Source organism: Pseudorasbora parva, chromosome 3 (genome assembly GCF_024679245.1).
Source record: "Pseudorasbora parva isolate DD20220531a chromosome 3, ASM2467924v1, whole genome shotgun sequence".
Classification (NCBI taxonomy): Eukaryota; Metazoa; Chordata; class Actinopteri; order Cypriniformes; family Gobionidae; genus Pseudorasbora; species Pseudorasbora parva.
Genome location: NC_090174.1, coordinates 60908245 through 60929948, shown reverse-complemented (window position 1 = coordinate 60929948; position 21704 = coordinate 60908245). Strand labels below are relative to the sequence as shown.

The following is a 21704-nucleotide window of genomic DNA, read 5'->3' as shown; positions in this document are numbered from 1 at the left end:
CATGTCAAGTTACAGGGGAACTGTGTGTGTGTGTGTGTGTGTGTGTGTGTGTGTGTGTGTGTGTGTGTGTGTGTGTGTGTGTTCATAAAACCTTTACCAAGTTTCATACCATTCCAATGATCAATAGATTTGTTTCCCTAAATCGTGCGGTGCTATCCCTGGTCTTTTTGTGACCCGTTCATTAGTGCATGTTCCACCATTCCCACACGTTGTCTTTTCATTGCTCAAAGTACACTTGCTCTACACTAGTGTAAATGAATGACGTTCTTCCTCTGTCAGCCTCACACTGGTTCCAGTGTTCTTGATGCAGTGTTTGCTGGGATTTCACCATCAAGGGCGTTTCTAGGGGCCGATTGTTGGCTCGTTGCCTGCTGACTGTAACCCTCTGAGAGTTTCTGCTGGCTCGACGCCTCGGGGACACGGAAAGAATGGCTTTCCATTCATCTGCTTAATGGAGAAAGTGCTGGATAATTTACATGGGATAAAGGGGGTGGCGGAGGAGTGGAGAGGTTTCTTTGGCTAATACAAGAGCTCTGCAGACATTCATTTCTCTTAACTGACACAACTTTTCCCCTCTATTCCTGCCAAATACACACTTAGACTCTGTTTCAAAATCTAGTGCAGCATGTTAAGACATTAGAGGAGCACTCATAGTCCAATAGTTTCTTACTATATCATCATACCTTAATATGCATTTGCTTTTATTATCGTTTGAATAACACTTACGGTAATATATTTATATTTTGGCTTAAAGTTAGTTAGTTTTTATTTTGACTAACCACTCGATGTGACTGTCTGTTTAAAAGCCATCGCACCGTCTCTTCTTTAGCCACCTTATGCTAATGAGGAGGATATACAGCACAGAATTAGCAGGCAGACGCTCTCTAATTAAATGAGCTTTTGACACCGTGCAAGCTATACCTTTATACCTTGCAAACAAAGAGCAAAGGGTTTATTTATCATCATCTCTCTTTGTTGGTCCTTCAGCAGTTCTCATCACTTTTCCAGCTCAGTGGGAAGCAGAATCTCTCATCTGCATCTGATGCTCGTACACACACACACACACACACACACACACACACACACACACACACACACACACACGTTTGTTTTTGTGACATATGGGGACATTCCATAGGCATAATGGTTTTTATACTGTACAAACTAGGCCTGCACGATATTGGGAAAAAATTACATTGCGATATTTTTTCCCCCAACGATATATATTGCGATATTGAGAGCCATCAATCCAGGCTAAAGTCAATAATTACCATTCCGTGATATTAATAATTTCACTAATAAGCAAGCTTCATTACAAGTGACAAAAAGAAATGTTGGAAAATATGTGTAAACATGAAACTAAACCTCCAGTAGGTGGCAGCAGGTGACCGTCTTAACAAGTGAGTCACTGAGTCGTTCATTCAAACGATTCATTCGAACGCTGAATCGTTCACACTTGTTGCTATGAGTGAGACGTGTTACGGGTCTGCTATGAACGATTTTCACTGCTGAAATAGAACAACAACACTAAATATTGCATCTAAAAATGTAAGTGACTAAGTGAATGTTAATTAGTTGTTTATGGAGCTGTCAAATCAGTGTCATTTTCAGTCGTGATGGTATTCAGGAAAACGCTCTAGTGTTGTGATTTCTCCTCGAGAGGCTGCACGAGCGTCAACAGCGCTTATTATCATCAGTTCATTATATATTATCCACAATCGATCGCCACTTACACTAAATAAATGCACAAACATTCTTGCATTTTGGTGATTTGCTAGTTATTTTTTGTTTTAATCAGGCTCTTGTCCGTCAGGCAAGTAAAATTCTCGTTCACTTGTCCCTTCAAAACACCCACATGTCCCGGACAAGCGTTAATGTCGAGCCCTGCTTTGTATTCATCGTATAGAGCTTAGTTGTGCCGTTTTAAGTGATCAGACAAATTGGTGGTGTTTTCTTGTTTTGTGGCCACAAGACACTCCATGCAAAGTAGCTCTTTTTGTTCAACATCCTCCTTTATGTAGCCAAAATAGTCCCAAAAAGCTTATTTCTGGTACGAACCTTTTTTTTCCCCTATTCGGATCCTCTTCGTCGCGCATTTTAGCCGGGAATGTTTGGCCGTGAGCGGTGAGCAGCGGCACAGCGAACCAATCACTGTGCCGGCATGAGGAACGTGCAGGTTACTCCAGCAACACACTCCTGTTTACTGTGTGCTTCCACCATGGGCTACTACCATAGAGCGTAAAAAAAATACTACTACCCTTCACATCGCATGTTCCGGCGATGTGACTATCGCACACGCGCACATCGCGATGTCGATGTTAAAACAGAATATCGTTCAGCCCTAGTACAAACCGTATTTTCTATCCCCTTACACTGCCCCTGCCCCTAAACCTACCTAACACACACACACACACACACACACACACACACACACACACACACACACACACACACACACACACACACACACACACTGCTAACCACAAAATTACAGAAACTCCTCAATGTCCAACATAACTGATCATTAAACACTAACATACACTAATAACATCTTTCCCTTTACTGAAAAACACATACAATAACACTATTCCATACATTTACCCTCCTAGCGCAGTCCCTTGCAAAGCATGCTGGGAACTACAGATCCACTGCCCAGTTGGTTATGTCAGCACACATATTTCATGTAGTTTTAACGCACATTAATTAAGTAAACTTCAGTTTTAAATATATTAGGCTGAACACATTTCGACACAACTTAATTAGGTAAAGTAAACATATTTTAAATATGTCTTTTCTATGAAGGGCCTGAATCATTTTTTGAGTACTTTGTACTTTCAAGTCTACATGCAGTTGTAATGGAGTATAAAAGCATTATTTTCACCTTGTAAATGTAACAAGACTCCTTAAAATGATCCTCAAGTGTAGCAGTGAAGTTACACCTTTCATACTCAGTTCCTGAAGTATGATTGCATGTTTCTGGGGAAGGTTTTGGTGTGTGTCCTTTACGTTATCAGTAGGGAGAGACAAAGAGCAAATGACCCAGACACTCTAGCGTCGTCTAGCGTCCTGCAGACACACACACACACACACCCCGTCTACCACAGACAGATGGACAGAGGACGCCTGTGTAAGTGTGTGTGTGTAACCTGACTGGCACAACAGCAGCCGAGCCAGCTGTGCCATGAAAAACACACACACACACACACACACACACACACACACACACACACACACACACACACACACACGTTTGTTCTTGTGAAATGTGGGGACATTCCATAGGCGTAATGGTTTTTATACTGTACAACCATATTTTATATCCCCTAACACTGCCCCTGCCCCTAAACCTACCCATCACACACACACATTATTCATATCCATCCATCCATCTGTCCATTCACCCATCTATCCATCGTTCTGTCTGTCTATCATTCCATCCATCGGTCTATCTTTCCATCCATCAGTCTGTCTAATGTCCATCCACACATCCATCTGTCCATTCATCGTTCTATCCATTCAACTGTCTGTTAATCCATCTATCTTTCCATCCATGCTTCTGTCCATCCAATCATTCAGTCTATCTGTCTAGCTATTCTACCATCCACCCACCTGTCCGTCCGTCCATCCATCCATCTGCCAATAAATCTGCCTGTTTATCCTTCCTTCCTTCCATCCATCTATGCATCTGTCTGCAAATCCATCATTCTCTATCTATCCATTTACAGGTAGTTTACATTTGGATGCAATAAGTAAAGAGAGCGACAGAGTAAAAAAAAAAAAGGGAGAAATAGAAGCAGAACTGCTGGCAACTCAGTAAAGGCCTGATATGCAGATTACACCTGTGTGTGTGTGTGTGTGAGAGACATATGAGGACTCAAATGTGTATAATGCCATGGGTATGACACAGGTATTACAGGAGAGGGTGAAATATGAGGACATTACCCATGGCCCCACTTTACAAAAGGCTTATAAATCACACAGGAGGAGTTTTTATGAGAAAGTAAAAATGCAGAATGTTTCCTGTGATGGGTAGGTTTAGGGGCAGTGTGTGTGTGTGTGTGTGTGATGGGTAGGTTTAGGGGCTGTGTGTGTGTGTGTGTGTGTGTGTGTGTGTGTGTGTGTGTGTGTGTGTGAGTGTGTGTGAGATGGGTAGGTTTAGGGTGTGTGTGTGAGTGTGAGATGGGTAGGTTTAGGGGCTGTGTGTGTGTGTGTGTGTGTGTGTGTGTGTGTGTGTGTGTGTGTGTGTGTGTGTGTGTGTGTGTGTGTGTGTGTGTGTGTGTGTGATGGGTAGATTTAGGGGCAGTGTGTGTGTGTGTGTGTGTGTTTAGGCTGTGGGCACTTATACAAATTCATTGGATGGAATTCCTGCTCTCCTGTCCAGTGAGATAATTTTGCATTAAAAAAAAAAATGCTTGTTATTTAATTTTTTTTAAAAGGCAAATTAAATTGATAACAGTGTTCACCTTACATAATAATCTTTTAACTATAAACATAAAATCATTAAGTAAATGGCACATATAAATATTATGTACCAGTGACAAATTCAAATGGTTTGTATTTACTCAAAGAAATTGGGCCAGTTTTACTTGAATTTTTTCTTCATATAACTAAATTATTTGTAAAAATTGCTCAATTTACTTGTGCAACCACTTACCACACATTTTTTAAGTAAATTCAACAAGTAATTTTTTTTTATGTATGTCATCAAATGACCAATAGCAAAATAGCTTTTTTCTTTATTCTAATGTGAGTAAATGGCAGATCTCATTTTTTAGGGAACGATCGCTATCAGACGGTCATTGAACTGAGTTTTTATAATAACCATCGCTGTCAAGCGTGAACGTTGTTCATTAGTCTAAAAATCACTATATCAGGGTTTCTGTGAGTCTTCATTTCACCTTCCTCAATTTAAGGCCTTAGTCTTAAAATTAATGTATATTTACTTCTTTCGAGTAATAAAGTATTCTCATAAGTTTATAATATGCCGTTGAAAACACATACGGGGGAGGGGTTCGAATGCCGGTCGCCATGTTGCTCCTCCATCTTTAAAGTACATTAGCCAAAGAGGGACATACCCGTGAATTCAAGCTTCGCCTTTCGGGTTTTAACACTCGATGGCACCGTGTCGAATGTGAAGAGGGGGATTGCCGTTAATCTGGGACTAAATCGGCCACCGTAGGAGTTAAAACGAAATCAGAATTGAGAGGAACAGAAACTATTATTCACTGGATGGTCATATACCTTTACACCGCTAGATGGGGGAAAATATCACACAGTGGAGCTTTAAATTCAATATCATGGCATTAAATGTTGAAAATGTGGACAGAATTGCAGAATCCATTCATAAAAATGTAATTTACTGTATAATGCAGAATGTCACAGAATTTGTCAAATTTTGGATGAATAAATCAAAAGTAGCTTCAGTTAAAGGGACAGTTCACCCAAAAGTCATTTACTCGCCCTAATGTCGTTCCAAACCCCTAAGACTTTCCTTCATCATATAAAGCCATTGAGTCTCTTGGGAATAAACCGCTTGATTCCTTTTAGGATCTCTTTATGAACTCAGTGGAAGTTTCTTAGTGTCAATGAAGGGGCAGAAATGTTTCCATTTAATTCAAAATATCTTCATTTGTGTTTGCAGATGAATGACAGTTAGTCAAATTTAGTTTAACCATTAAAGTGTCCGGGTTGGTGGAACGACCTTCCGTCCTCCATACGCACAACAGAATCACTCACTTCGTTTAAAAGACAGGTAAAAACTCATCTCTTTCATGAGCACTTAATCTTACATAAAAAAAAAAATAAAAAAAAAATAAAAAAAATCCCCCTCTATTTCTCCTTTCTTCTTTCCTTTTCTGGTCTTTGCTACTCTAAGCAGTGTACAAATCTTAGTATTTAGGGCACTTTTTGTGTTTCGTTGCCTCTTCTTGACGGATCGCTTCCTGTTCTCCTGAGTTGTAAGTCGCTTTGGATAAAAGCGTCTGCTAAATGCATAAATGTAAATGTAAATGTAAATGTAAAAATCAAAACAGAATAAGCTTAAAACAAATGGATTTCATACGGCCCTTCATATAATTGCATGCACTGCAAAAAAAATTTTTTAGTTTTCCAGGACAAATTCAAAACATCCTTAAGTCAAGATACATTTAATGACATGCACAATGAAGAAGTCTTGTTTTCTGAGAATTTGAACAAATTAAAGTGAGTTTATGCTTAAAACAAGAACACATATCTGTCATTGGGTATGAAAATGACTTGCATTTGAATTACGTAGATTTTTTTTAACACTTTGGCAGAGATTTGTTCTTGTTTTTGTTATCTTATTAATTTAAAATGAATTACAAAGCTGTAGAGATCTGTTGGAAATGTTATTTTCAAGCTTTGAAGTGTCACTAATACTCAACTCACTGTGTGCTTAGACATTTACATTTGTAGAGAACATTTTGACGTGTTGTGTTTTCTTCAATTTACCTTCATAAGACCTGCAGACACCCTGGTATATTCTAATGACAAAATATTCAGGATATTGGTCTACTTTAACATGGTCAGAATGATGGGAAAAAAGTCATTTTTGACGTTTTGGCCTCAAATACTAAAATCACAATTTCTGCTACCTATTGTTTTCAAAAGTCAGTTAAAAAGCATTTAATTTTACACCTTTAAAATGCAATTAAATGTAGATCCTTTGTATGTGTTTTTTTGAGTGGGTACTTGAACATTTAATTGAACAGAATGAGAAACCCTGGAAAGGACATTAAAATGATGAATATAGTCAGGGCTAAAATGCTGTTTAACATATGCAAGGCACATAATATATACAATTATTTAGCTTTGACATGTTAAATAGATTAGAGTCTGGTGCAAATCCACTTAGTTTCACATGGTCCCACTGTTGTGAGGTCTGACCTTTTGACCTTGGATCGTACTTGACATATTTTCTCGTGGCCACTTTTGTTACTTGTCTTATTGTGTATGCCATTCGGAAGTTTTTCATAATCTTGTACAAACTCAATGGCTTTCTCCATGTGTAAATGCATCTAATGTTTGTAAAGTTAATGCTGATGTGCGTAAAACATCCACCCGCTGAAACTCGTTTAGTTTGGCGGCCAACTGTAACATGTCCTGTGTGGCAATTTATGGCCAAACCGCTGCATGAAGAAGAGAGAAATGATGAAACGTGCAGATCACTGTTAACCTGCATTTGTCAATCATCAAACCGTACAGAGTTTAGAGCCAAGCTCTTCACATATATCTGGACCTTTAGTAATGTCTTCTGGAAGCAGGCTAGTTTTGGTAGTTGTTGCGTGTTGTAATGTGTGTGTGTGTGTGGTTTATTTCTTCAGTCGGAGGTCTTTCACCTCGTCCTGTGATGTGAATGGAGGCTCAAGGTCTCTTTAGATCAATGTTTAATCCACTGCATGATGCCGGTGATCACGTATCCCTGCGATGACAAATGTCGGACACACACCATACTTCAGTGTTGTGCGAAATGAGCCGGTTTAGTCAAAGGTTGGCCGTGTGTGTGTGTGTGTGTGTGTTTGTTTTCCTTGTATGGCAATACTTCTGAGGGCACAAATGTCCTCACTTATATAGTAAAATATGAAAATAACTCACTAGAGGACATTTGACTGGTCCTCACTAGTTGAAAAGGCTTATGAATCGGCCGAAACATGTTTTTATTTAAATCTATTGTTCTGCACGTGTTTCTGGGATGGGCAGATTTAGGGATAGGGGTTGGGTTAGGGGATAGAAAATATCATTAAGTAAGGGATAATGTCCACCCAGCCGGTTGTTATCGCAGAATAAACCCCGACGGAGTGATCAGGACCCCGACGCGAAGCGGAGCGTCACTCTGAAGGGGTTTATTCTGCGATAACAACCGGCTGGGTGGACATTATCCCGCTTATTACACGGCTACTGGTCTCAAATAAATCATTATTAGACACAAAATCTTGCCTTGAGATTAAATATTTTATTAGCTCTTACGCAAAGCTTCCGCGAAGGAAAACAGTTCCAACCTGCTTTAAGCCTTTATCTATTGCTGCTAAATGTTGAAAATGAATGCTGAAAGGGTTAGTTCACCCAAAAATGAAACCAAGCCTATGATTTACTCACCCTCTAGTCATTATAGGTGTTTATGACATTCTTCTATCAGACAAATACTATCAGAGTTATATTTAAAAAGTCCAGGCTAACGTTAATCCAGCAGTAGTTGTAGTTGTGTTTCAAGTCCATAAAAAATGCAGCTGTCCGTCAAATAACGTGCTCCACACGACTCCGATGGGTTAATAGAGCCTTCTGATTCGAATCGATGCGTTTGTGTAAAAAAAATATCCATATTAAAAACGTTATAAAGGAAACCCGCCTGGAAGTCTTCCATTGTAACCCACGGCTGTATAAAGCCACAAGATGGCGCCAGCGTTAAGCACAGAAGAGCCCTGCACGGGCCTCAAATCTAGGCCCTAGCCCGGCCCTGGCCCGAGACGCTGAGGCCCTAGCCCAGCCCGTGTCCGACAGCTTATCAAAATTCTCGGCCCGAGTCCGACTGGAGCCCGTTTTTTTTTTTTTTTTTTTTTTTTCAGCCATTAAAATAGTTCTGTTTTGTTTTTAATGTCAAAGTAGTTATATTTCGTTTCGTTTCTTTATTGAGTTAATTTAGAAAAATGTTTAGAGCATTTTTTTGTTTGTTAAATTATAGTTTTAATTTTTTTTAAGTGCACGACCAAGCGACCAGCGGCCGACAGTGAGTTAACCGCATATTAAATCTATTTAGTCTCTCAAATCAACTCTTGACTTGTCTTGCCTATAATAAAATCCATAAATATAAAACACTTCAAGCATCACAATGTTAGTTAATTTCGCCAACTATTACCACCAGTAGCCTAAAAGGCATTTTTGACAAGCTGAGGCAGGCTGATTCTGCTCGCGGCTCTCGCAAACGGAGCTAAACAATCTAAAAATAAAAAAAGCACATGCAGGTTGTCTTATAGCCTACCTTACACCTACACAAATGAATATAAATCCGATCTTCAATTCCCGTGGTATATGCTCATTTAACAGAGTTTACAGCAACGGAAGCAAAAGATTCAAGATGCATTTTATTCAGCAGCTTATTTCAAATTGAAAGACCACATAAGAGAGCACGACCTAAGCGCACTGGTAAGATCATTTAGTCTCAATTATTTTCATTGCAGATGATTGTGTTTTTGAGCATCTAAGACTTATTTTAAGTTTCATTTACGGCCATTTGCGTTGGCTTGCAGTAGTCATTTGCGGCGATGCGTGCAGCGCCATCATATCTATCTGACTACAACATATAGCCCATAACACGCTCACACACGTTTATTTTTTAACCGTTTGCCAGGAGTAAAATGTATACATGTGGTTTAAATAACCAGATAGGCTACATTTACATTTGTCCAGTTTCGTCTGAAATGCTTTCATCCTTCTGAATTGGTTTGTTTAGTGATCGGACTACATTGATAGCCCTGTTTATTAATAGCAGCAGACGCCCCGCGGATGACACGCAACAGAAACGCCACGCTCACACCACGCTTGCAGTGTGTCTCCGGCCTTAACTCTAGCAGCTGCGCTGAAGAAACGTGCACTGCTGCTGCTGGCGCGGACTCTGAACATGCTCTGAACACTGTGCGAGCCATCTTGACAGTCGCGTTAGCTATTATGGTCTCGTGTTCACCAGCGCAGAACATCTCATTGCTCCTTTTAATTAATAAAATAAATATAAAAAGAAGGAGAAGCCTAAAAAAGGCCCAAAGCCCGGCCCGTGTTTTAGGTATGACGTGAAAATTGGCCCGAAGCCCGGCCCGAGGGGCGTAAAAAAGTCGGGGCCCGTCGGGCTCGGGCATAAATGCAGGGCTCTAAAGCACAGAAGTAGTACCGGTCAAGATAACTCGTAGTACCCGGATGAGCGGGTGTTATCTGGAAATAACATACCGCTGGAATGCGCGATTGACCAATCAGAATCAAGTATTTCACAGAGCCGTGTAATAACCTGATATAAAATCAATGGAAGTCTATGTAATGTCCTCACTAATATAGTGAAACAAACGTGTGTGTGTGTTTCCATGCTTGTCAGTCATGTGCTTTAGAACAGGGTTTCATTTTTGTATCATGTCTGTGTTGGCACGTATAATAAAAAAAAACATTTCTAATAAAACTTCATAAATTTGTAATGAGTAAAGTGTAGTGGTGTGACTTTGAGGAGTGTCGCTTTAAATAATGTTTGCGCTTTGACTGAGGAGCGAAGAACTGCGAATCCGTCACAGCTCTAATCTCAAGAAAGCTCGTCAGAATGACCGCTCTCAAACTGTAAACGTTTAGTTCATCCAAGCACTTTAATTCTGCATTTACTCGCTCATGTTGTTTACGCGCGTCACGCAATCATCTGAACGTCCGTGTTTACTACAGTATGAGCGTCATGTTAAATATATTCATCACAAAGCCATTGTGTTTCTTCAGAAGACTTGAAGATTTGGATTAGACACTCGATTAGTTATTTTCACATGCCTTTATGAAATTCTTTGCATCTTTTAAGTTTGAGAGGAATGGACTTTAATCAGTGTTGGGTAAGTTACTCTAAAAAAGTAATTAATTGCTAGTTACTAATTACATCTTCAATAGTGTAATTAGATTACTGTACAAATTACTCTCTCCAAAAAGTATTTAATTACTTATTACTTTTTAATTACTTTCTAAATCAACCCTCGAGTTAAGCAATTCAAGGTTAGACATGAAACGGCTCTTAATTCATTCAAATACATAATATAAAACTACAAAAAATTACTCTTATTGACAGACCAAAGTATTACAAATGTGAGAAGGATACATAAAAACATGCATTTTAAAGTTACACTTTAAATGTTGATGTTAAGTCCACTATTGAATTATGTATAATTATATATAGTATTTAGTTCAATTACATCAGAAGTAACTGTAATTAAATTACAGAAAAAAAGAGTAATCCCTTACTTTACTTTTTCAAGGGAAAAGTAATTAAATTACAGTAACTAATTACTTCGTAACTAGTTACACCCAACACTGACTTTAATAATGGAGGGACAGAAATCCCTCAGGTTTCATAAAGTTCAAGTTCAAGTTCAAGTTCAAGAGTTTTATTTGTCACATACACAGTTATACAGAATACAACCGGCAGTGAAATGTAAACAGGTCCGCTCCATGGACAGCAAATAACAATTAACAAAAAAAGCACAATAAATTATAAAATAGGGATAGGATAAAATAGGAATAGGATAAGGTGCTATATATATATACATATGTAGAATTATGAATAAATCAAGTAAAAGAAATAAGAGATGTGGAATAAAATAAGTGAGATAAAGTAAACTGGAGACTATAAAAATAAATACGTGGATAACAGAAGTGCAGGAGTGTAATGTGCAAACAGCATTATAATGAGTAGTGACATGAACACAAGAATAAAGTGCAGTGCAATATCAGTATGTGAGTTTGTTAATACTGAAGTGAGGTGAAGTCACATGTAGTTAAGTGACAGCGTTCAGGAGTCTGATGGCCTGTGGGAAGAAACTCCTCCTGAGTCTCTCAGTTTTGGCCATCAGGCTACGGAAGCGCTTACCAGAAGGCAGCCGGGTGAAGTGGGGGTTGGCCGGGTGATTAATGTCCTTGATGATTTTTGTAGCTCTGCCTCTGCATCGTTTGATGTAGATGTCCTGCAGAGACGGGAGAGCTGACCCTGAGATGCGCTCGGACAAGCGCACCACTCTTTGCAGGGCTTTGCAGTCGTGACTGGTGCTGTTACCATACCACGCTGTGATGCACTGAGTTAGTAAACTTTCTATCGCCCCTGAATAGAAAGTTTTCAGGATAGCTGGTGAGACCCGGAATTTCCTCAGCTGGCGCAGGTGGTACAGTCTTTGCCTGGCCTTTTTCACCTGAGACTGGATATGTGCAGTCCAGGTCAGGTCCTCGGAGATGTTGACACCCAGGTATTTGAAGCTGCTCACTCTCTCTACTGGTGTCCCGCTGATCATGAGAGGGGAATATGACCGCTGCTGTCTCTTCCTGAAGTCCACAATCAGTTCTTTGGTCTTGTTCACATTCAGAAGGAGACAGTTGTCTTGGCACCATGATGTCAGTTGCTCCACCTCATCCAAGTATGCGGTCTCATTGTTGTTGGAAATGAGGCCCAGGACAGCAGTATCATCCGCAAACTTGATGACAGAGGTGGAGCTGTGTGTGGACAAACAGTCATGCGTGTAGAGAGAGTAGAGCAGGGGACTGAGGACACAGCCCTGTGGAGCTCCCACACTCACTGTGATGGAGGTGGAGGTGAACTGTCCGACTCTCACCACCTGAGGTCTGCCAGTGAGGAAATCTTCAATCCAGTGACAGAGAGAAGAGTTCAGTCCGAGATCCAGGAGTTTGTTAGTTAGCTTAATGGGAACTATGGTGTTAAAGGCTGAACTATAGTCAATAAATAGCAGTCTTACATAGTTCCCATTCTTGCTGTCGATGTGTGTGAGGGAGGAGTGGAGGACGTGAGAGATGGCATCTTCAGTCGATCTATTGGGACGATAAGCGAACTGAAGAGGGTCCAAGGTGTCAGGGATGGAGGTGCAAATGTTGTTTTTGATGAGTCTCTCAAAGACCTTCATGACTAAAGACGTGAGAGCCACTGGGCATCTTCATTTGTGTTTGGAAGTTAAATAAAAAAACGACGTGATGGTGAGTACATGATGACAGAGTTTACATGTGTGGTAGCCTACATTTGTTCAATTGTGAATGATACATTATTAATAAGCCTACTACAGCAAGTTGAGCCTTGGATAAAACAACTCTATATCGCGAATCATATCGTTTCCATCAACGATACATAATCGTCATATTTTTATATCACGATATAACGTTTAACGATATATCGTTACACCCTTAGTAAAGCGTTTACCCTGTTGCCAAAAATTAAAGAAGTTTCCTGTGGTTTCTGCTCAAATAAAAGCTTGATGGTTTAACATTTGAAAATAAAGATATTAGACATAAATATTAGCGTTATAATTCTACAGTTAAATATATTTATTTATAGTAAAATTTATATATTTTTAATTAAATAAAATGTAAGTATTTTATTTTAATGTATCTTTTTTATAATCATAATTTATTATTTGCTAATAGTTTTAATAGTAATATAATTTTTAAATTAATATTATAATTAATATTAATTACAACAATATTTTTATTACATGTAGTAGTAAAGTTATTTTATAGTTCTATTGATAAATAATAATATTTTATAATTATATTTTGCAAGTAATATAATTTGTTAAATAGTTTATTAAAGGTGCACTATGCAGCTTTTGTCCACTGGAGGGCACCTATGCAAAACAAATGCGTAGTTTGATGACGCAAAGTGTGAGCGCAGCATCTTGGGAGATGTGGTCTTCTCATCACAGCCGGTGAAAAATAGGACTCGGGCAGAAATCACGTTCATGGATGCGATTATTAACGTTACTGTAGTGTAAAGCAGAGCAGGACCGAGTGTTGAGGAGCTGAGCACGGCCGCTGGAGCGATTGTTAAACAAATACCCGCCTCGCGAACACCGGGACTTTTATTATGACAGGACGGGACACATTCGCCGGGCGCCTGCACAGATCCGCTCTTCCGGTTATGATTATGAGGTAATGCAGCTCTGTTTATCATATTAGATACATTTAAGTGTGTTTAAAATGATGTTATGACGTTCCTCCGTGCGTTCACTTGTTCACACTGCTAAGAGTAAAGCGCTCCTGCCAAATAAAACCCCAAACCGAGGGTAGCGCAGATATGACGCGATTGACAGGCGACTCTCTCAAACGCTATGCTGGCACGTCCCGGTCCTTAGTTAAAATAGCAATTTTCTCACAATTTACAAATAGTTGGAAACATCTGGCATATTGTAGGTACTCAACTGAACAAAATACATAACACCGGCCTAGTGGTTTTTGGATATTTTACTGCAAAAATACTACATAGTTCACCTTTAAATAACTATATTAATATTAATAATTGTATAATAGCATTTTATTTTATAATAAAATGTATTTTCTTATTTTTTTTAAATTATTTTACAATTAATTTCTTTCATGCAATTTCTTATTTTTTAAATAGTTTTAATGATAATAAATAACAGTATTGTTAATAATTGTAAAGTAATAATACATTATGATGATTGTATGTAATACTTTTTATTATTATATTTAATAATGGTGGTGATTGTTGTTTTAAAGTTCTATTGATAATTTTTTTGGTGGATCTGTACACACAAGCATATTATATCTGGAGCAATTTTTTAACCTTTTAAATCAAAATTGCAATCTTTGCTGGAAAACAAAACCAAAAAAACAACCTGATTTTCTTCTCAAATCTTTCAGCCATAGTGTGTGTCCTGCTCATACACTGAATATGGTAGATGTTGATGTTTATCTCTGATGACAGCTGTTGTCTGTCATCTCTTACTAATAGTTCATTTGTCCTGTACTCGCGCCATCAGTCACGCGTCTCAGGTTTCCACTGTTCGTGTGTGTGTATCAGGAAGTTACACACACAGGCATGACACCATCATGTGACCCACCATGTTCATACTTCATGCATGGTGATCATATACTTTGCATTCATGCGATTTGGAACGGTTTGTTTAATGAAGTTGTAATCTAATGCGGGTGTGTGTGTGTGTTTTCAGGGTGAGGAGGGACCGCCCAGCCTGGAGTACATTCAGGCCCGGGACCTGTTTCCCCAGAAAGAGCTGGTCAAAGAAGACGACGCTCTACAGGTCAGTTTCTCTTGCCAGACCACGAATATTAATAATTAAAGGGTTAATTCACCCAAAAATGAGATGTGTGTCATTAACTCCTCCCCCTAATGTCGTTCCACACCCGTAAGACCTCCGTTCATCTTCACACACAGTTTAAGATATTTTAGATTTAGTCTGAGAGCGTATGCAAGTGTATGCACACTATACTGTCCATGTCCAGAAAGGGAATAAAAACATCATCACAGTAGTCCATATGAGACATCAGTGGGTTAATTAGAGTCTCTTGAAGCATCCAAAATACATTTGGGTCCAAAAATAACAAAAACTACGACTTTATTCAGCATTGTCTTCCGTGTTTGTTTTCAGTCCTCAAATAAAGATTCAAACGGTTATGAATCAGCGAATCGATTCATGATTCGGATCGCGTGTCAAACTGCTGAGATCACGTGACATTGGCGATCAGAAGCCAATGCTGAATAAAGTCGTAGTTTTTGTTATTTTTGGACCCAAATGTATTTTGGATGCTTCAAGAGACTCTAATTAACCCACTGATGTCTCATATGGACTACTGTGATGATGTTTTTATTCCCTTTCTGGACATGGACAGTATAGTGTGCATACACTTGCATACAGACTAAATATAAAATATCTTAAACTGTGTGTGAAGATGAACGGAGGTCTTACGGGTGAGGAACGACATTAGGGTGAGGAGTTAATGACATACATTTCGTTTTTGGGTGAACTAACCCTTTAAATACAATAATGTTGTAATAATTAATTATAAAAATAATCATTCGAGATGCATGATACTAAAAAATTGTATCCGTTGATTATTCAGAATGTCATCTGCCGATACAGATTATACATCAGTGCATCTCTAATAATTATTATTCATTATGATTTAATATAATAATCTTAGTAAGTGGGTCAACACACCTCAGACTACAGAGGAACGATCAGTGAAATGAACTGAGCGGTCTTCAATGGTTGGGGATTATGGATTACAGATGTGGAGGTGAAAAGGACGGAGCAATGACACAATACAGCAGGGACCAGCAGAGAACCTGACATTGACTCTCATTCAATGACTCTGCTCTAAATGCATCAGTTAAAGTCCACGTGAAGGACTCTTGGTATGGTCCTGGAATTACTGGGATTGGTTCATCAGTGCACATTGTTTTACGGTTGATGTTTGTCTGTCTGCGTAAAACTCACTACAACTGTTAGATTGTACTATCCCTTAGACTGGTCCCTAGCAACAACCAACACCCCCCTAGCAACAGCATTGCAATCATCTGCAACACCATAGCACCGTAGTGATGAGTTTTGCAGCTCTTACTGTACACTTACCTAGAAGAATATGCTCAAAAGCACACTGGTGGGACTTTTATATTTGTATTTTATTTTATATTTGTTTATTTAAAAAAAATAGTTTTAATCAAAACATTTAATAATAAACCAGTAATGTGCTCAAACACGCAATTGTGGGATATACTGTATTATAAAAATGAAAACAAATTAAATTTAAATTGTTTTATTTTTTAATCAAACCTTTTTTCAGTAACATGATCAAAAGCACAACGGTGGGGCTTTTATATTTTTATTATATTTTATAAACGTACGAGAACTTTTTTTATATATATAAACTTGCATAATTTTTTTTAAAATCAAACTAGTAACCTGCTCAAAAGCACAATTGTGGGACTTCTATGTTTTTATTTTAAATATTTTTTTCTGTTGCTGTTGTTTGATATAATTTAATTTTGATATAATATTAATTTAATCAAGCCAGTGCCTCATTACACACATTAGTGTAAATGGCTCAACATAATCTTACTAAATATGTTACAGTTTTGTCTTTTAAAAGGAATACCTTGGGTTAAAGGGGGGGGTGAAACACTCAGTTTCAGTCAGTGTCATGTCAATCTTGAGTACCTATAGAGAAGCATTGCATCCTGCATATCTCTGAAAAGTCTTAATTTTTTTTATAATTATATAAGAAAGATGCGCTGTTCCGAGTCTTTCCGAAACAAGGCGAGCGGGTGGGGGCGTATCGTGTGAGCGGAGCTAAATAATGACGTGTGCGCGCCGCTGCTATTGTGTTGAGTGCGTCGTAAAGCTGTGTCATCCCTAACATCCCTAAAAAACTTTATTCAAAATAAAAATATGGCTTTTAATCAGATACAGCCATACATCTATGATCCGGAATCAGACCCAGAGGCTGCAGTTGAACAGGAGCAGCAGCAAAAACGACTAGAGCAGGACGTCTCTATGTGGTACAAGTTATACACTAACTATATAATATGCTTAGCGGCTTGTGTTATTTACATATTTATACTTGAATTATATCGTCGTATTTTTGTCTTTGAAGGTGTACATGTGGGAAGTGCAGTTGTGCACGTGTGTGTGTGTGTGTGTTTACGCGTGGTTTGTGTAGACAATTGTAACGTTATTAAGCGGACTGGTTTTGCACGGCAGGCTAGTGTTTACATAGAAAGACATGGAATAGTAGCGCATTTGAATGAAGAAGCGCGCTTATATAGTTCAACATATTTCCCCACTCTTTGTGTATTGTTGTTTGGAGTGCTTTTACAATACACAAACATAAAGTTACACATATAGTGGCCAGCTAAACAAATGTACACGCACTGCACATCGCATGCTCCATTGATCAATTAACTATACGTGATCATGTTTGGGCTACTTGATGAGCATAGGCAAAAACACAGACATTTGAAGCAGTCTCACTCACCGCCTGCGGTTCTAACGTTGGGACCTTTATCGTTGGGACTGCTCCATCATTCAGCATTAGGCGATCGGGAAAAGCCGGCGTCGAGCTGGGCCTTGTTTATGAAACAGTCGGCACCGAAATGCAGCGAACAGATATAAACATTCGCGCAACTCAGTTGCTGATCCGGAAAAGCAAATTACATCCACTGTTGCCTTAACGCGGGGTTTTGGGGAATCTGTGCAGGACTGTCTTGGTCTGGTAACCAAAAACGCACTTTTTGATGTCATTGTTAATTGTGCACATCACCTGTGCAGCGCAGCCTACGAGCCAGCGCTTTGATGGGCGTAGCCTGTTACTTTCGCTGTCTCTCTCTCTCTCTCTCACGCTCTTCCGGTAGAATTGTCCGTAAGGCCCATACAAGGAAATTCCGCCCCCATTAACGCCAAAGGGGACGCATGATCGCAAAAAACTTGCCGAAACTTATGACTAACCGGAAGTAGTATTTTTGACAAAGAAATACTCCCATCAAACGTCCACCTTAACTTTTGAAACTTTGTCCATGTTTAGTATGGGATTCCAAGTCTTTAACAGTGTAAAAAGATCAGTATGCATGAAACAGCATTTCACCCCCCCTTTAAACTAAAGCAGCTCCTATCTTGTCTGACACACTTTCTCATTGCCGTTGTTCCTGCTGAAGGGAATGGCTTGTGCTGTCCTGGTTAATATCCCCAGATACACGAATCATTTATGATTCACTGTATGTGCAGTGCTTAATGTCTCCCCAGCGATTTATACATGAACCGCAGACCATAACCATACTCCAATATTCAGTATCTGCTTTACAGGTGATTCATTTTGCAATTTGAATCCCATTTGTGGCTGGATCTTGTTCTTAACCCATGCAATGTAGGCAAAATTGCAAGTTGTCAGTAATTGTAAGATTCATAAATGTAAGTTGTCATGAAGTTCTGTATACATTTAAAAATGTTTTTTATAGAATGAAAATGATCCAACGTGTTTCTGACATTGCGATCTCTCTTGCAGGCATGATTTTTTTTTAAACTTTTTTAGTTTATTCTTAGCTAAAAACACTTAGTTCTTGCAAAAAAAGTGCTCGTTAATGTATATTTACTTCTTTCTGTTACGGCAAAACAATTGCTTACTGAATATATAATAAAGTATTCTCGTAAGTTTATAATATGCCGTTGAAAACACATACGGGTGAGGGGTTCGAATACCGGTCGCCATGTTGCTCCTCCATCTTGAAAGTACATTAGCCAAAGAGGGACATACCCGTAAATTCAAGCTTCACCTTTCGCGCTTTAACACTCGATGGCACCGTGTCGAATGTGAAGAGGGGGATTGCTTGAGACTGCTTTATGATGTAAACTTTGCCTTACGCTACTGATGTCGTACAATACACAGAATAACGATAGCACTGATAAAAGTTACTATACTAAGAGTAGCTTGCATTCGTCTGGGAACCTGATATCAATGAAATGGTTAAAAAAAAAATAACGAAAACATAAAACTATTAATTTTACATAGATGACATAACCTACATGTTAACTGACAAACTGAATAACTGCATATTATGATAGTTTTCTAAAGTAACCTCATCACTTGAAAAAACACTCATGGACGAGGTCGAACTGGAAGCCGTGTTAATCTTGGACTAAATCAGCCACCGTAGGAGTTAAAACAGAATCGGAATCGAGAGGAACATAAACTAATATTCACTGGATTGTCATATACCTTTTCATCGCTAGATGGGGGAAAATATCACACAGTGGAGCTTTAAAGGGGTTTCGTTATTTGCCTTTAATGATGATCACATGCATCCAGTGTAAAGATGTGCATGAAGGGGTCCGGATTACCATGCCATGCATCTGTGCTCATACTTTTTGCATATTGTGTTCCTCTTCCCGAGCAGATAGAGGAACAATGACTTTTCGGCAAAAGATAAAATGCAGAATCCTGCGCTGGGATTCAAGCACGCAGCCTTCCGTCTTTGTTTATTTGGGGAGTGTGTTTGGAGCAGTCGCTCGTGCTGTGTGTTGAGTTCTCCATTGTGTGGGTTGTCAGACTCTCTGTGAAGATTTGTAGTAGGAGTCGTTCTCCCAGCGCTCACCTGATCCCTTTGAAGCAACGCTGCTTTCTCAGCCCGCTGTGTGTCACTCGGTTGGCACGCAACGCCATGAAATATGGATGCAGTTTTCCCATAGATCAGCAGAATGCACCAGCGCTTACAGACACACTGCAAAAAATGCATTCTTACTTAGTAATTTTGTCTTGACTATAACAATTTTGTCTGACCATAACAATACTTGAATATTCAGTATCTGCATTACAGGTGTCTAAATCTGCATACTTAAATAATATGCAGGTGTCTAAATCTGCATTACAGGTGTCTAAATATGCAGGTGTCTAAATCTGCATTACAGGTGTCTAAATATGCAGGTGTCTAAATCTGCATTACAGGTGTCTAAATATGCAGGTGTCTAAATCTGCATACTTAAATAATATGCAGGTGTCTAAATCTGCATTACAGGTGTCTAAATATGCAGGTGTCTAAATCTGCATTACAGGTGTCTAAATATGCAGGTGTCTAAATCTGCATTACAGGTGTCTAAATATGCAGGTGTCTAAATATGCAGGTGTCTAAATCTGCATTACAGGTGTCTAAATATGCAGGTGTCTAAATATGCAGGTGTCTAAATCTGCATTACAGGTGTCTAAATATGCAGGTGTCTAAATATGCAGGTGTCTAAATCTGCATTACAGGTGTCTAAATATGCAGGTGTCTAAATCTGCATACTTAAATAATATGCAGGTGTCTAAATCTGCATTACAGGTGTCTAAATATGCAGGTGTCTAAATCTGCATTACAGGTGTCTAAATATGCAGGTGTCTAAATCTGCATACTTAAATAATATGCAGGTGTCTAAATCTGCATTGCAGGTGTCTAAATATGCAGGTGTCTAAATCTGCATTACAGGTGTCTAAATATGCAGGTGTCTAAATCTGCATACTTAAATAATATGCAGGTGTCTAAATCTGCATTGCAGGTGTCTAAATATGCAGGTGTCTAAATCTGCATTACAGGTGTCTAAATATGCAGGTGTCTAAATCTGCATACTTAAATAATATGCAGGTGTCTAAATCTGCATTGCAGGTGTCTAAATATGCAGGTGTCTAAATCTGCATTACAGGTGTCTAAATATGCAGGTGTCTAAATCTGCATTGCAGGTGTCTAAATATGCAGGTGTCTAAATCTGCATTACAGGTGTCTAAATATGCAGGTGTCTAAATCTGCATACTTAAATAATATGCAGGTGTCTAAATCTGCATTACAGGTGTCTAAATATGCAGGTGTCTAAATCTGCATTACAGGTGTCTAAATATGCAGGTGTCTAAATCTGCATACTTAAATAATATGCAGGTGTCTAAATCTGCATTACAGGTGTCTAAATATGCAGGTGTCTAAATCTGCATTACAGGTGTCTAAATATGCAGGTGTCTAAATCTGCATACTTAAATAATATGCAGGTGTCTAAATCTGCATTACAGGTGTCTAAATATGCAGGTGTCTAAATCTGCATTACAGGTGTCTAAATATGCAGGTGTCTAAATCTGCATTACAGGTGTCTAAATATGCAGGTGTCTAAATCTGCATTACAGGTGTCTAAATATGCAGGTGGCTAAATCTGCATATTTAAATAATATGCAGGTGTCTAAATCTGCATATTTAAATAATATGCAGGTGTCTAGTCTAAATATCTACAAATTCTTACATTAAGAAACATTTACAAGACAAGTAAAAAATAGTTGTCTTGTTTTAGGAAAAAATTACTTTAAATTAAATTAAGCTAAATAATCTGCCAGTGGGGTAAGTAAAATAATGTTGTTTTAAGATTACTTTTCTTACCCCACTGGCAGATTATTTAGCTTATTTTGAGCAAAAACTCTTAATTTTGAGGTATTTTTCCCCAAAACAAGACAATTACTTTTGCTTGTCTAGTAAATACTTCTTGTTTTAAGCATTTCTAGATGTTTGGACTAGAAACGAGACAAAACTACTAAGTAAGAAAAGCATTTTTTGCAGTGCTCTGCTCCGTATTGCTTTATTTCTCTGCACGTTTCTAGCACTCCTAAGGTCCACTCGTAGACACTGGAGTCCACATATAAAA

The 21704-nt window shown here is 38.6% G+C and overlaps 1 protein-coding gene across 4 annotated transcripts in view; it reads left to right on the top strand.

Moving 5' to 3' along the window:
- mtmr4 (myotubularin related protein 4) overlaps positions 1–21704 on the top strand; it is a 133017-nt gene that overhangs the window by 64460 nt on the left and 46853 nt on the right. For all 4 annotated transcript variants that reach the window (XM_067439696.1, XM_067439697.1, XM_067439695.1 and 1 more), the window contains one exon: positions 14712–14801. In XM_067439696.1, the coding sequence (XP_067295797.1) occupies positions 14712–14801 (90 nt within the window). The remainder of the gene's footprint in view (positions 1–14711; positions 14802–21704) is intronic.